This window comes from Amblyomma mixtum, chromosome 9, assembly GCF_055824585.1.
Source record: "Amblyomma mixtum isolate Tamu chromosome 9, ASM5582458v1, whole genome shotgun sequence".
In the NCBI taxonomy this organism is placed as follows: Eukaryota; Metazoa; Arthropoda; class Arachnida; order Ixodida; family Ixodidae; genus Amblyomma; species Amblyomma mixtum.
The window spans coordinates 114,269,586-114,285,671 of NC_143020.1; the positions used below are offsets into that span (position 1 = coordinate 114,269,586).

Genomic DNA, 16,086 nt, shown 5'->3' on the forward strand with positions numbered 1-16,086 from the left:
GTGTATTTCCAATGGCTGGGCAGATCGCATAACTGGAAGTGCTTGAACTGAAAAGCGAGAGAAGCATGAAAGACAGAACAGTTGACATAATCAAGAACGATTAAACTATGAAACCCTGTAGTGATAAGTTCAGCTTGGCAGCTGCCGTTATATGGGCAAATTTTGGGAAGTAGCTTCAGACACCTAATCCACCTCACGGGAAACTTGACACAGGACAACATTGGGAAACATGTAACAGACTATTCGTGTATAATTACATCTTGTGTAGCACAGACAGGATATATGGAACTACATTTTCTGCCTATGATTTGCATATTATGACAGCCCAACCACTATCAAAAAGCACAGGATTGAGTTAGAAAGAGCTGAAGCCTTATACTTTCTGTGCTTAATTTAGCATTAGGTGCATAAAGTTTCACTTTTGCAGTTGTGATTATTTTAAACGAGAAAATGGCTTGCTTGCCTTTTTTTTTTATTTTCTGCCTACCACACTCTATGGTTCGTGTGCATGCAGGGAGATTCGAGAAAAGCTGGCGGTCGAGGTCAAGGCCATCAAAGCCAAGCACCCAGAGTTTCGTCCCATGCTTGCCATTGTGCAGGTGAGTATTGCATTACAATGTAGGTTCGACTGGCTGTCTTAACAAATTTTTGTGCTGCTGATGACGCACACTTAAAAGATGTATTGGCGGGACATGTTAGACTGCATGGTGTTGTTCAAATATATTAAATGCTTTGCAGAAAAGCATGAGCTGTCGAGTAAACTTGAAATTCATTCTACTAAGTGACTGAAGTGTGTAGCAGTGTCACATTGCACACACGTGGGGCTAGCCAGTAGCATTGATGAAATGGGAGCATATAGGCCTGCGTTTACATCATCCTTCGAGTGTTTGTGCAGCATGCTTTGCCTCTCCAGAGCTGCAGTGAATATCGGCCATGTTGATAAGATAGTGTGTGCTTGGACCCATCAGGGCAGTGCGCTGCTCGCTCTCCATTAGTTTTTCTCCGCTTATTGTCAGCAAAGCTCGGGTCACTGCACTGTGAAAATAAGTGACAATCTACAAATGGAGATGTAGCAAGGAAGGGTGTTTGTAGTCCTTTGCCAAGCACTTGGAGGAGGACTTCACATCTGCTTTTCACGTTGCATGTTCTGAAATGTGCTGCTGTGTGAATGCTGCAGAGTTTTCAAAACTGCATCCTGCATAGGTCGGTGGGCGAGAGGATTCCAACGTGTACATTCGTATGAAGCGGCGCGCTGCTGAAGAAGTTGGCGCCGAATCCCAGCACATCAAATTTCCCCGAACCATCACAGAAGACGAGGTGAGCTGGCGTTTTTTTTTTGTTTTTGTACCCTCTCAGTGCATAGGTAGGCCTTCATTGAGCTGGCTCATAAGGTCAGCTAAAAAAGGGTAACATGCCTTACGCATGCATACTGAAATATACGAAACATATTCAAGCTGTGTTCACACCCATTCGGGCTGAAATCCATGGACAAGGCACATTCACGAGTCACTGTGTCACCAGTAATGTTGCGTGTGTATGCTAAACCTGCAAATTTTCACTGGGGTTCAGCAGAACAGTCTGTTCTGTTAACTTTTGTCCGCATTGGTACACTTTGCACTGCCTGTGTCGGATTTGCATTGAGCTTACCATTGCTCGAATGGTGTGGAAATGACCACTGTTCTTTACTTTACTGTGCATCGCAGTCTCTCCTGGCTAGCATATCAATAGATTTTGGGCCGCCGTGGTGGCTCAGCGGTTATGGTGCTCGGCTGCTGACCCGAAAGACGCGGGTTCGATCCCGGCCGCGGCGGCTAGAATTTCTTTGGAGGAGAAATTCTAGAGGCCCATGTACTGTGCGATATCAGTGCACGTTAAAGAACCCCAGGTGGTCGAAATTTCCGGAGCCCTTCACTACGGCGTCTCTCATAGCCTTAGTCGCTTTGGGACGTTAAACTCCATAAACCAAACCAAACCAATAGATTTTGGATAGCTACCCATTCATGTTAAAAGGGCTGTACTGTCAATTCCATCCGGTTCCTGCTCTTAACTTCAGTAGTTTGGATTTTTTTATGGACGTCTTTACATTTGTTTGACAGCAACATACATATCTATTGCTGGAAAATTTGGAGTCAAAAGTACGATATTTTGTCACATTGTTCGATTCAAATGCAAGATGTTGATGATAATGTCGCAAGCATTTTTGACTCTTTGGTCTTTGAGTAGAAGTGGATGGCATTGTGGTTGGGTCTCAGATGGCTTCAAACAAGAAAGTATTATGAATTCGGTATACAGCCTGCGGGCTATACATGTTTGATACAGGCCAATATAGCATGAAATACCCAGTGCAATTCTATGCACTGTGTAGGTGAGGACTATATACTGGGTGTGAACACTCTAGTAAGAAGTTCTTTCAGCTGAAATTGAGCCCTGCAGACTCGGGACCAGATGCAGACTGTATACCAGAAATTACAGTATGTGATGTCGTTGCACCTTGCATATGAAAACTGCCTGTGGCTGTGATGCCCATGTTTTATTTTTTGGCCTTTTTAAGTTTGAGACCTCCATTTTGAGTGAAAAAGCCTATCAGTCGAAGGCAGTAATCAATCGATAAAAGCAAACAAATTTTTTCTCAGTGTCCCGGAATAACCCTGCCACTCCCCATGTCTTCCATGGTGCGCAGTTGGTCAAGGAAGTGGAGGCACTAAACAAGGATCCCACCATCCATGGCATCATTGTCCAGCTTCCGCTGGACTGCGAGACAGCCATCGATTCCAACCGGATCACAAACGCCGTCTCGCCCGACAAAGATGTGGACGGGTGTGTGTGCACTTCTGTTTGATTCATGCTGTCTGTGTAACTGTCCTATGACCTGTATTTCTGATCTGTCCATTTGCTGTGTTTATGTAACGAAGGTTGGGAATTGTGGATGTTGTATATTGATAGGGTATAATCCGGGTAAATTCAAGACACAAAAATGATCTAATGATTTCAGTCTCCTGCTGCTTTACAGCGCTCCTCTTCACTCTCTATGGGCTTTGTCATCTTTTTCACTTGTCAGAACACATGACCATGGCACGGACTTCAAATTTTTTATGCTTTTTTATTCTGTTGACTCATTTCTCCACTAATATGATTGTGCTTAAGACAGCGTTGCCTCCATTGGTCTGGCGCATTTCCACTTTGGGAAAACACAGCGCACTCCTAAGACACGGACGAAGAAAGACAAGACAATACAGCGCTTTCTACTTAATACTTTCTTCGTCCGTGTCTTATGAGTGCGCTGTGTTTTTCCCCAAGATGAACTACCAACTAGACCGCTCTTCCACCCTTGCATTTCCACTAATGCTGTATTGCTGCTTTTGCTTTGCGAGTCCCAAGCACTGCTGTGACTTCGTAAAAGCTCTTTTTGTTAATACGGGAAGCAAAGGGATGTAAAATTTGTGTTTGTTCCACAGGATCCATGACCAGAATGCGGGTCGTCTCGCCCACGGAGAACTGGAGGGTTTCTTCATTCCGTGCACACCAAGAGGCTGTCTTGAGCTCATCAAGCGTTCAGGTGGGAGCTATTCTTGGCTTTTCATGCAGGGAATGCGTTTCTCTAGGTGCTATTGATCAATTAGGTCACTTCAAGGGAAACCAGGAGGCATTACTGTTCCAAGACCTTGTTTCTTCCTTTGGGAGGCACCTAGACCTTTAATGTATATCTATTCGTTTTTCTCTGTTTCTTGTCTTAAGGTTATTTAGTGAGACACTAATAGTTATGTGCTTTAAACTCTTACTTTCTTGTGTACATCAGAAATATGTGGTTTGAAATGACTCCGACATTTAAAACAATGCTTGTAAGCTAGTCAAGGTCATCTGAACTCTTCCTCAGTACAGAATGTTTTTGACCTTGCAGCTGCCATCTGTAGAGTCAACTCTTGATAACTGAACTCTGGGGGGACTGAAAATTTGAATTATGGGGAGGCTTCTTAATCTGATGGCACGAAGTGAAGTCCAAATCGAGCAAGATTTACAATGTTGTGATATTCCACATACACGTGGTTAATCGTCGCTATCAAGGAGGAGCGTATCGCCCATATGTCTGTAGTTTTTTCCTGCACACGTTGATGCGCTGTATTGTATAAGTGTAGGCATATTGCCTGAAGATAAACTAGTTGAATTATGGCGCTTTGTGGTGTGTTTTCTCTCAGTCTTCTTCTCTTTTTTTGTGTGCCGGGAATCATTTGATGTGTGTAACCAACTAGCCCACCAGTTTGTCCTGACCACTGTAGTTGGAAGGTGAGCTGAGAGTTACTTGGTGCTGCAGGATAAGCTGAATACCGTATTTTCCGGTGTATAAGACGCGGCTTTTTTTCGAAAATTTTGCTGGTGCGTCCTATACAAGGGTGCGTCTTATATGCGAATTTTTCATCTTTTTTTGCACGTTCATCGATTACTCCAGTTCATGCTCAAGCTTTTTTTACCTAAAAAATATCACTACCAATAACGCGGTTGTAACACGGTTAATACTTCAATACCGGGACCGCCGTGCGCGACATTCTAGGTGATCTATATTATGAAACGGCGGGGATGACGACTTCCGGGATCACAAACGCGCGGCTGTTTCGGAGCCCCAAACAAAAGTAATGAGAAGCGCCAAAAGATGGTGACAATCGCGCTTCTCGCCATTGTCAAGACAAGCCGGCGTTCTTTTTTAGTCACCCTTTGCAACTTTTTTTTGCTCCGTGTACGTAGTGCATGTTTCAGCCGAGTTGCTTCCAGAAATGGGTGAACCTTTTGATAGCGCATCTGAAGATGAAGACTTCGAAGGTTTCAAGTAGAATAAAATGTTATGGACATATGGGGAGCTGTATCGTTTTTCCGTTCTTTTTTGCTAGAACGTGGACGGGAATGGTGTGAGTGTTGCTTTTTTCGATCACTTAGCGTTGCTTAAGAATTGCTCACAGGTACGGTGCATTTCGCGATAGTCGCGCAAGCGTGTTTAATTAAGCCTCACTAGCCTAACTGGGTAAACTGGGGTGCGTCTTATCCACGGGTGCGTCTTATATACGAACTTTTTCAGTGACAGCTTGCATATACGGCAGGTGCGTCTTATACAAGGGTGCGTCTTATACACCGGAAAATACGGTATCATGGTAAAAGATCTATCAGTGCAATGTGTGGCTGCAGTGACTTATAATCACTCTCACAAAGTGCTCTGTGAAGTCTCCCTCGCTTCTAACCTTAGATTTTCCCAGTGGCAGTCTTCACGTTTCCTAGTGGTTGTCACCACTGCTAGCTTCATCACCTTCGCTGAATTCTGAATCTGCGGATTTGGTGAATTTCAGTGAGCTGCTGTGAATTGGAATCCTTCAAAATAGTGTTGAGTATCTAAGCGTGTATTTCATTTACAAAAAAAAAAAAAAAGTCTTGTTGGGAGACTCTTGAAAGTTAATACTTGTGGTACCACGTCAGCTTGAGTTATTGCTGCATAGTGAACCATTAATGGCTAAGGTCTTGGAATGCTGCCACGCTATCTTAGCTTTAGTTGCTGTGGCGGGAACAGTTGCGTGATTGTATAGTGGGAACGGTGGGCTAACCCTGTGGGCTAATGTCATGTTTGATATGAAAGAAGCCAACAGCCACAGAAACCAAGGGGCACAGGGGATTTTTTTTTTTAATTTATTTATTTTGTGGTGTTGATGAATTTGGAATATTGCTGAATATGTTATCGCTTAAAGCTAATTGATTAGAAAAGCAGAAGAAAAAACAACCACATGCCGCCGGTGGGATCCGAACCCACGACCTCCGAATTACGCGTCCGGTGCTCTACCTCTGAGCTACGGCGGCGGCTGTTAAATCTTCTGTTTTTCGGGGGTATTTATGTTTACAAGTAACCTAACCTTGAGAGTGTTCATCAGCGCCACCCACGTTCACAAGCGGCGGACGTAGAACGTCCTGAGTTACCGCAGGTGTGACATAGAACGTCATCGAACGGAGAGGGTGGAAGCTGTGTGAGAACCCTCTTATGCTTCCTATGACGTCAAGGCTGCCAGAACCGAGGCCCTCGCTAAGCAATTAAGCAAACAAGGGAAGGGGAATGAGGGGCTCGTTATAAATATGAAAGAAGCCAACAGCCACAGAAACCAAGGGGCACAGGGGATTTTAAATTAATTTATTTATTTTGTGGTGTTGATCAATTTAGAATATTACTGAATATGTTATCGCTTAAAGCTAATTGATTAGAAAAGCAGAAGAAAAAACAACCACATGCCGCCGGTTTTTGCTCATTGTAGTTTAACATGCAGTATATGCCGCTGACATATGAGGTGGTGTAGGGTCCACTTCTCTCCGTGCTTTCATTATCCATATTCCTTGTTGTGGCCATGCTGCTAGGTCAGGTTATGAGGGCTACGTTAGTCTTGCTTTTCACTTGAACCTCTGCCAAAATACATGGAAGGAGCAAAACTTTATTACCACAGGTTCCATCTCGCACTGAATACATGCCTTGCGTGTTCACTTCCCACTTGTTGTGCGGATGTGCAGGTGTCAACATTGTGGGCTCCCGGGCCGTGGTGTTGGGCCGGAGCAAGATCGTGGGCTCGCCCATGTCGTCCCTCCTGCTGTGGAACCATGCCACGGTGACCACGTGCCACTCCAAGACCAAGGACCTGCCCGCTATGGTGAGGAAGCTCGGACTGAGGCACTCTCAGCCAGCCTGCAATGCACTGTTCTGTTCTAAACAGTTGGTTTGCAGGAATCAGCTTTTTTGTTTTCAGAGCATGCCCACGTGAAAGACCAACTGCTAAATTAAGTCTTTTTCAAGCTATAGTTGGTCGGTGTTCATCTTGACTGTATGGTGCGAAATATCGAGGGACAGAGAACACCTGTGAAATGGGCTAGCACCAACTTGCTAGCAGTGGTGCTAGGCCTTGGTGTTACTCATTCTTTGTTGTACTACGTTTCGCTCCATACAATCAAGATTAGTCCAGCCGGTTGGATACATTTCACCGTGGAGTGTTCTCAGGTTGATTGTATATGCAGTAGTCTTAATACGATCGCAGTTAGTATAAATTAGCAAAATTCCTGGGTCAAAGTGCATTGTGCACAATCCTACAGGGTGAAATTTTGGGCGAGTTGGTCCGACATGTTGGAAAAGAAACTGTATCACAACTTGGGACAGAACTTACAGCAGAAAAGTGGACAACGAGCAGTAACTAGCAACTGGAGTTTATGATTATCTTATCTATTCTCTGTAAACTGTATGCTTTACACAGGTACACACTGTTGCTGCTCCACGTTCTTTATTTATTAAACATCAGTTGCTAGTTACCGCTTGTACTGTCAACTTCTCTGCCTTTAGTCCTGTTTCAAGTCGCAGTACCATTTCTGCTCCAACATTGTGTACAGTGCGCAGAATGTTAGGCGTTCCAAGCACACTGCTTCTCCCCTGCAGGTAATGCGGATGTTACGGACACTGGAACCGTGACATCATCCTCGAGCGCTAAGTGCTGCTCGCACATCGTCAGTGCCTCTGCCAGCCATGCAGTCGTCAGTCTCAACTCGAGCAGTTAACGATGGCACATGGCTATGAACAAGATCTGCGTGAAAGCATTTCCGATGCTGCCACATACGGACTTTGCTCAGTTTGGTTGATGCAAATATATTTGGCGGCCTCTGAGATTTCCATCATCGAGATTCCTCTGTAGTCAGCCTCGGAGCCTGCAGACACAAATCCAAATATTCTGTCTACCTTTTTTTCTGCTGTATCAGTTCGATTTGAATGGTATTATAGATTGGAAGTGGGTGAAATGCTACTGAGGGCAGGAAAACCAGCTAGTGTGGTGTGGTGTTGGCTGGGAGAAATCGAAAATATTGTAGTTCATCAACAGTCAGATTGCTACCATACTGGTTGATAAGACTGACATTTGTGCAGTAAAGCAGGTTGTTTAGTTCTTTAAGCATTGCCACGTTGCTGTTTTACTTTCATCATACGTAATTGGGGTGATTGTGCTTTCTGCAGTGCCGTGAGGCGGACATCTTGGTGGTGGCCATTGGCCGTCCGCGGATGGTCAAGGCTGACTGGGTGAAGCCAGGCGCTGTGGTGATCGACTGCGGCATCAATGCCATTCCAGGTATGTGTTTGTGTGCCTCGGAGTACGCTGTACATGGCCTGCCGGTCTCCCAAACTTTAACCCATTATTCTTCTCTCTGTGTTAACATTCTGGCTTTGAAAAGTGTTTTTTCGAACCTCTCTGTACGTTGTGATTACTATAGTATGTGAACGTTGCATTCAGGAAAAAACTGCATTCAGGGAAGTTTGAAGTTGGTCGGAAAGTGAAATGAGTGATGACTGCAGTTACACAGGTCATGCATGGCACCATGTTGTGTCATGAGTACATGAAGGACAGGAGAATGCCATGGAGAATGGTTCAGATTGATACAAGTTGAATAACAGTGTTTTCTTAATGCAGCCTGTAGTGACACTGATAAGATGTCTTATTCCTATCTTGGTGAATGGATTGTGCCATCATTTGATGCCATTGCACTGCCATTTGAATATGTCATTCACCCCGCTGTAGTACACTGGCGCTGCTAATGTTTTAACTTGTACAAACTACTTGCTCATTGGTTTGTTTTGTGAAGCATAGTATTTCATTATATTGAGTATGTCGTTAGCCTGGTGTGCATGTTTTCCATGAAGTTCATTCAAAGGGGTGCGCAATCATACATTTGATGAGCTACCTGTTCTAGCAGTGCAATTCTCAATAATTCAACCTCAAACGGAGTCAAAGATTTGTTTGTCTTAAGCGGCACCTTTTTAATGCACTCGATGTCACCAAAGTGTCGCCTCAAACGAACCAGCAGTTTCAGTTAACATTGGTGTATTGTATTGATTTCTTGTAGGCCGTGTTTTGTGGTTGCTCTCCATGATTTCTTGCTGATCGTTCTTCCTTTGCGCAGACGCCACCAGAACCTCGGGCACTCGGCTGGTGGGGGACGTGGACTTTGATGAGGTCAAGAAGGTGGCCTCGTACATCACTCCAGTGCCCGAGGGCGTTGGTCCCATGACTGTCGCCATGCTCATCAGCAACACCGTGGAGTCGGCCAAGCGCTGTCTCAAGACTTCGCTTAAGGCAGGTGGCGCTCTCACAAAGCTCTGTTCCATTGTGTTCAGGAGAATGCCATGTGTGTGTATATACCGGGTGTCCCAGCTAAATGTAACCTAACTTTTAGAAAAGGCGAAGTGTCCTAGTCCAGTGAAACCAACTCAGGGTTGTACATAGTCACGTGGCCGAGTCTTGAGTATTTTTTTCACTCTTCAAAGTTAATTAATTGGTTAAGTTTAATTGGCTAACTTTTTAATTACTGACTTCAGGAAGAAACTGTCAATGCAAAAGTTTTAGATCACCTCGAAAAACCGCTAGTAGTGCTGTTTCCGTCAAGTTACGATTTACGTAGCTTCATTTATTGGCCTTAAAAGAAAGTTGTCACGTGACCAGCTGCTCGCTCACTTCTCTGCCCCAATGTGCACCCAAAGTCTCATCGAGGAGAGGACTTCAGAAAAAAACGAATTTTATTATTTAGGGCGCGTACTTGGGACGTTGAAGTGGCACAGTTGTCATGTGGAAGCTTTTTCTTATTGTGCGGGCTATGGTTAAAGACCGGTAAAAAACTACTTTACGTAAATATTACTTTGCTGCAAGTGTCTCAGTAAGCTGTTTCTCAAAGCGATCTACAACTTTTCTATTAACATTTTGTTCCTCAAGTCAATAATTAAAAAGTTAGTTAATTAAGCTTGACTAATTAGTCAACCTTGAAGAACGAAAAAATACTGCAGACTAGGTCACGCGACTCTAAACACCCCTCATTTGGTTTCAGACGGCTAGAACACCTCGTGTTGTTTAAAAGCTTGGTTACATTTAGCTGGGACACCTGGCATATATAATTTCATTTTGCTGGCAGTAGGCCTGTCGAGGAAGGCTGCATGGCTTTCTCTGAGTTGAATTTCAGCATGAAGCTTGCAACTATGGCATTTTAGTGGTTCACAGTTTTAAACTGCAAACTGATGTACAGTATGTGTCATACCTAGAGGGAACGCGAGAGATGGTTAAACCATCTCTTAACCCAAGAAAAGTGGCTTCACTGCGAAGCATAGAAAAAGTGCTGAGAACTCAAAAGGAGAAGCCTGAAGCTGCGCTTCTGCTTCATGGGGAAACCTACTTTTCTCTTTATTAAGAGCCAGTTTAATCATTTCTTGCACTCCCTCTAAGTATGACACATGCTGTACATCTTTGAAAGCTTGTTACAAAACTGAGAAGTAGTCTCCACTCAACATCACATGCGGGGGCCAAATATATTGCAGTGTTGTTTGTACATCCTTGTCCATAAAACTGGCCTGTGACTGCTTCACATCTGTGAACTGGCCAGTCGGACAACAGATGAGACAATAGTTAAACATTGTATGAAAAGATTGATTCCTGCTGAGGCCTGACTGCAATAGCTAATGAGGTGTTAGCTGATGTGGTTGCCATTTGCAAGGCAATCTTGCAAACAAAGATGTACAAAAGACTTTGGGAGTATGCCTCGGGTTTTGCAGCTGTGCGGCTGTTTGTTGACCGTTTGGTCATTTTAGTTTAAATTAGCACATTGTTGGGTGCTATTTTTTATGCTCTTTTTATTTTTTCATTCAGAGTCCCAGCGAGCAGATTGCCTAGCAGATGTGCTCAGATAGGTCGCTTGAATAAGGGCTAGATGTTCCCTTGTTGTATCTGCTCGCCTTCTGTGGCCCATTTAATTTAAAGCATTATTTATTTACCTTTTGTTCATTTCTACTCTCATAGATGGCTGAGGATCTTCCTGCTAAGTGGGCAGGAGCTTGTTTTTCTCTTTGGTATCAACTATCAGAGGCATTTTTGCACGTTTGCATTACATGACGTAACAAATTGTTTGTGCCACTGTTGGCATGTTGCCCAAGTATGCCTTTTGTACTTGTGCCTGAATGAACATCATCATCATCCCTAGGATAGAACACAGCTTTTCCGGGCATTAATAGTTCCACTACAAATGAGATGAGGATTACAATAGATCTTTTGCTTTTGTAACCAATAAGTTTTTCAGCACAAACATGATCGGGATGTATACCATTTTTTCTTCTCTGTTTGGTTGTTCTTGTTTTGAGCAATGTAAATTAAGGCCTGCACACAGTCACAAACGTAACGTGGAAAAATTTTGAGAGAAAACTTCTTGTTGCTTTGAGTCATGAATAGGACAACTCAAAATTGCACTAAAGTTTTGGCACAGATGCAGCAGCAGCAAAGAGACGTATTTGGCATTTTCAAAGATTACTGCAGTTACAGGTTGCAGGTGTGGCTTGCTAGACGTAATGTGCTTGAACTATCATTGAATGGGCAGTTGTACTGTCGCCTGAAATATTGGTGTCCTAATTGGCGCATGTGGAGCTGTGTTCTAGATTACACATCTGGCAGTGAAAGTTTCAAATGCCTTTGTGTTGCAATATTCTGATTTTAATCTCTGTATACCTAGGTTTGGTTAGCTGTAAGTGTTCACTGCTGTGTGAGACTTCTACGATGAGCAGATTATGAAAGTCAGTTGTTTTTTGCTACCCTTGTCCAAAACCACTGAGCATACTGATTGTTATTTGTTAATTTCTGTCTGCAATTTCGTCGTAAAAAAATGCTCAAGAAAAACATCATTAGATGTCATAATTAGTTTCTTCGAAACTCTTTTAAGAAGTGTATCATTTGTTATACGTTGTTTGCATCTGCATAGAATTCTTGTATGTGCACTTTCTAAACATTGCTTTCTCATCTTCCCTTTCAGCAATAAACACACGGTAGGTATATTCCAACCAGTCACATACAGCTGAAATGGCCTGGTGCACATATCAACAGCTTCTTTTGATGCCTTGATTTATTCCAATAAACGTATATTACATAGCACTTGTTACCATTCTTGTCATGTGTAGTGAGTATGGCTTTCTTTCATAAGTTGAAGGTGTTTTGTGCGTTCTTTAAATCTCTCCTTTTCTTTGATACTGCTTTGCACAGCATTAACCTGCATCGCTATCTAAGGGTATATGCTTCAGACTGCACTCAAATATATTTTGAACAACATCAATGCTTGTTGTGTTACTCTTTGACATAAGGTGGAATGCTTTATTTCTTGCACGCGCAAGTCTATCTGCTTCAACAAACTACTGATCACTGTTTTTTGGTTACACGTACTGATTCCTGCCAAAAACATCTTTTTCTCTGTAGAATTAACTACAGCTATGAACAATTCATTATGGGGTGAGACACAAGATATACTGCATTTTCTTTCAAGCAACCACTAAAAGTAATGCTGCAGAGGGGTTGGCTTTACACCACTCTTCATGACTTGCACCATGCAGATCAACACCCAAGTTGCACGCATAGTTTAGGAAGCACGACTTTGGCAAAAAATTTGGGTTCTTTTGTGTCTGATGGATCGCATTTTTTTAAGACTAATGTGCACTGTTTAAATGACTTTTTTTGCCGTTTTTGTACATTCCGTTGCGTAAATTTTTGGCTGCACATATTGCAGCAGTTGCGTTTGCATAAATGAATGAAGAAAAGTGACAAGCTGGAAAAGTTTGTACAGCATTTGTGCTAGTGAAGGGTCTTTAGGTGAACTTAGGTGAAGAAAAACAGATCCTGCAACTGAATGTTTTGCTACGTGTCACGGAAATCTCTTGGAAGAAAACTATTTCGTTTTCCGCATAACCTGCCAGCTACGCTCAAAAAAGATGCAAAAAAGGTTTTTTTTCTTTCATACTGTCGCCATCGCCCTTTGAGAAGCGTTCCTTTGGCGAAATTCCATGACCTTGATGAGGGAATCCGTTGCTTGGCCCCACCAGCGCGAATGCAATCACTAGCCTGCAACCGTTCACCAGTTTCAAATGTTACGCTGAGGGCGTTTTATAGCGCACGATTCTACTTGGTGAGCTGCGTCTCCTCGCTTAGAATTCCGTGCAGGTCCGTCCGCGGTGATCCAGTACCCGACCTTGGCGTTAATTGTTCCCTCCGGTTTCCGCACGAACTCGTCGTGAGCGCCTTCCAAGCACGTAGTGCGATCGTCTCATCCGACTTTAAGTTGGAGAAGCCTCAAAAGTTAATGGTACTTCCTAAGGCACATCGGCAAAATTACAATTAAAAATCAACGGCAAAATAAGCAGTAAAGAAAAAATGTAGCGTTGAGTGCGAAGGTGCAGGTTCTTTCTTTAGTGTCTTTTGTGCTTGCATAGTTGTTAGATAAACAAAAGGTTAGCAGCTCCGACGGCAGGATTCTTCCTGACTGAAAGCGCATGTGCCATAGTTCTAATTTATTTCATAAACGATTCCCACAGAGTATTTTAGACGGGCGTTGGGAATTAGGTTAACAGCTGCTCGTGTCCGTCGACAACCGTCGACCGGCCCTTGCTGCCATACTGCGTCAGGCGACCGGAATCTTCGGTCACGGACCGCGACGTCGTCTGCTCATGCATGGAGGACGAGACAGGCGTAAATAGCTGGATAAATGTGCGCCAACTACTTGGCAGCTTGAGTACTACGTGGCGCCCCCAATGCACTCGACTCATTCCTCGTATTGATCCAACGTGACCTCCAAGACAACTTGCACGCGCGGTATGTAATCTCGGAGGCCATAGATCGAGCGAAAGCTAAAATATCAAATGCAGCGTACTAAGGGCGACTTGTTGAGGGGTGATTGAGCAGTTATTGCTGGCGTGACTTCCTCCCGTTTCGCCGTCCCCCGCTTGGGAAAGTTGGCGCCGCGCGCGCGCGCCTTATTTGTTTTATTTTTCTACTTTCTCCGCGCCGCCGCTGTAGCAGACGAAATCCGGGCGCCGGCGATAGCGTCGGGCAGCCCCTCCTATCGCCTCCCGCTCATATCTCCGAGGCTTCTTGCCGCGTCCATCGTCGAGAAACCGCTCGGCTGACCGCTTCGACCGTCCGAGGAATCTGCCGGCGAGACCGCAACCATGGTAATTTGCTGACGCCGTTGCATGCTTCGACTAAAGAAAAGCTCATAAAGGGACTTTAGCTTCGACTGGCGAGCCTGCGGGCTCGGTTCGTGCTGTAAGGGAAAGACGCGCAGTTTCTCGTTTCATAAGGCGCTGCAAAGGAATGCGATCGGGAAAGGAACGAACGTGGCGCAGGGCCAAGAAAAGAAGCCGGTTTTGCCGGGTTTGTTTTCGTCGGGCGCGTTTTGACTTCTTCCGAATATCTGGATATATGCTGTGATATACCGTGATACGCTCATGTTTCCGCCGCGGTTCATGTTCGCCTTGTTTTTTCGAGCTGTGCGGATGACTTCAGCGACGTTTTGGCGGGACCTGTTGCGTACGCTGGCTCATCGCCCTTAATTTACAGCCGAACGTCGGTACAAATAATGTTGTATTCATTCGTTGAAATGCACTGAAACCTGGCCTCTGGCTGGATTTGAATTTTATCTAGCCTACAACTTTTGCAACCAGCCGTGCGCCGAACCAGCACGGACTGGCGGGAATTAGTCAATAAACCTGTTCGACCGGCAGTAATAATTTTTTTTTTTGCTTCAGTTTCTTTAGCTTTTGATCCTGGTTAAATATGTACATCCGTGCTTGGACTACAACTTCTGCACGGTGTAGCGACCGGCCCATTTGCAGTGTGGCGGGCGTGTTCACTCAAAGAATAAATTTGACCAAATTTGCATATGGCGAGTAAATAAATTTGCCTCTGCTCTAGCATTCAGTTTGGTGCAACATGTGGGACTGTCATAAGCTACTCTTACGGTTGTACGGTCCTGTAAACATTGCGTCCTCATCTCAAGGGCACCGTCAGCAGACGTGACAAATTTATGCATCTTCGCTTCGGTGACACACAGGATATCTGGTCTACGGGATATTCTACTTGTCGTTTCAAATCAGTTTATTTAATCGGCGCGCAGCCTAGCTACTGAACCGAAAGGCAAGGAACATATATATTCTGCACAACTCTTGTATGAAAGCCAGATATTCCTCTGCAGTTTCGTTGCAGCGTGTATTTCTCAGACATCAAAAGGAAAATGTTGTGCGCAGGTACCCGAAATAATCGCATTAGGGGGGGGGGGGGGGGGGGGCAGTATCATTGATAATTTTGCATCCGCAGCAAATAAACGGCATATATTTCCTTTTATCGCCGGTTTGGACTTAGCTAGAATCACCTGGAACCGTGCCTGGAACTGAAAACGGAATTTTATGACGCCGATACAAGCTGTCGACACAGAGCGTGAATATTCATGAATATTCAATATCTTCGCGTTTTTTCTCAAATATTCGCGTCGCGCGACATCGCGAAAGCACGTGACTGCGGTGCGCTCAGAACAAGGAAAAAAAATCTGTCTCCCCCGTAACCGAGAGTAGAGTAAGCATGAAATGTTTACGGGCATAACATATGACTGCGGTGCGCTCAGAACAAGGAAAAAAATCTCTGCTTCTCCCGTAACCGAGAGTAGAGTAAGCATGAAATGTTTACGGGCATAACACATTGGTTGTAGATGGTACTAGTCAAAATCTTGAAATGGGTCTAGTGTTCAACACACCACACACATACTGTGCACTGGTCCATGTGGACGCAATCGTTTCCTGTGAGTGTGTGGGGAATCTCTTCCGCCCTGCCTCGTCAGCTGTATCCGGTTTCTGTCAGGCTCCATTGCTCGGCTTAAGCAGCTGTGACGGTCAGGTAATCTAGTAACGTTGGTGACGGTGGTGGCATTGAAATGCAGGACGATGCAGAAGCGAACGCGGACACGACGGGACGCAGGCCTGACAAAAACGTATATTCTGCGCGTTCGAATACTCCGCGAGCGTGTATACATCTGCCTGCCAAAGGGGGAAACGTCATGAGCTGAAGGCCCAGCGGGCCGGTCTTTTACATGTGAGTGTGGGACCGCGGCGCCATCCTTGGGGACGGCGTGGAAGCAGTTTTTCGCCCAAAGCCCTTCTCGCCCTGGAGCTCCCCTCTTGCTCTATGCGGCCCTCTCTCTTAGAGAGTCTTGTTAAATCTCGTACGGTGCCCGGATGCTCTCGTTTCAGCTCCCGGA

The 16,086-nt window shown here is 44.6% G+C and overlaps 2 protein-coding genes across 2 annotated transcripts in view; both read left to right on the forward strand.

Annotated features, from left to right (window-relative positions):
* The window catches only part of LOC149330824 (uncharacterized), a 166,439-nt gene that overhangs the window by 90,529 nt on the left and 59,824 nt on the right, over window positions 1–16,086 (forward strand). The window lies entirely within an intron of this gene.
* pug (pug C-1-tetrahydrofolate synthase, cytoplasmic) overlaps window positions 1–16,086 on the forward strand; it is a 33,040-nt gene that overhangs the window by 1,093 nt on the left and 15,861 nt on the right. Inside the window, exons 2-8 of the mRNA XM_089561508.1 lie at window positions 515–599; window positions 1,204–1,317; window positions 2,681–2,817; window positions 3,456–3,556; window positions 6,529–6,665; window positions 8,006–8,117; window positions 8,947–9,123. Coding sequence (XP_089417634.1) covers window positions 515–599; window positions 1,204–1,317; window positions 2,681–2,817; window positions 3,456–3,556; window positions 6,529–6,665; window positions 8,006–8,117; window positions 8,947–9,123 — 863 coding nt within the window. The remainder of the gene's footprint in view (window positions 1–514; window positions 600–1,203; window positions 1,318–2,680; window positions 2,818–3,455; window positions 3,557–6,528; window positions 6,666–8,005; window positions 8,118–8,946; window positions 9,124–16,086) is intronic.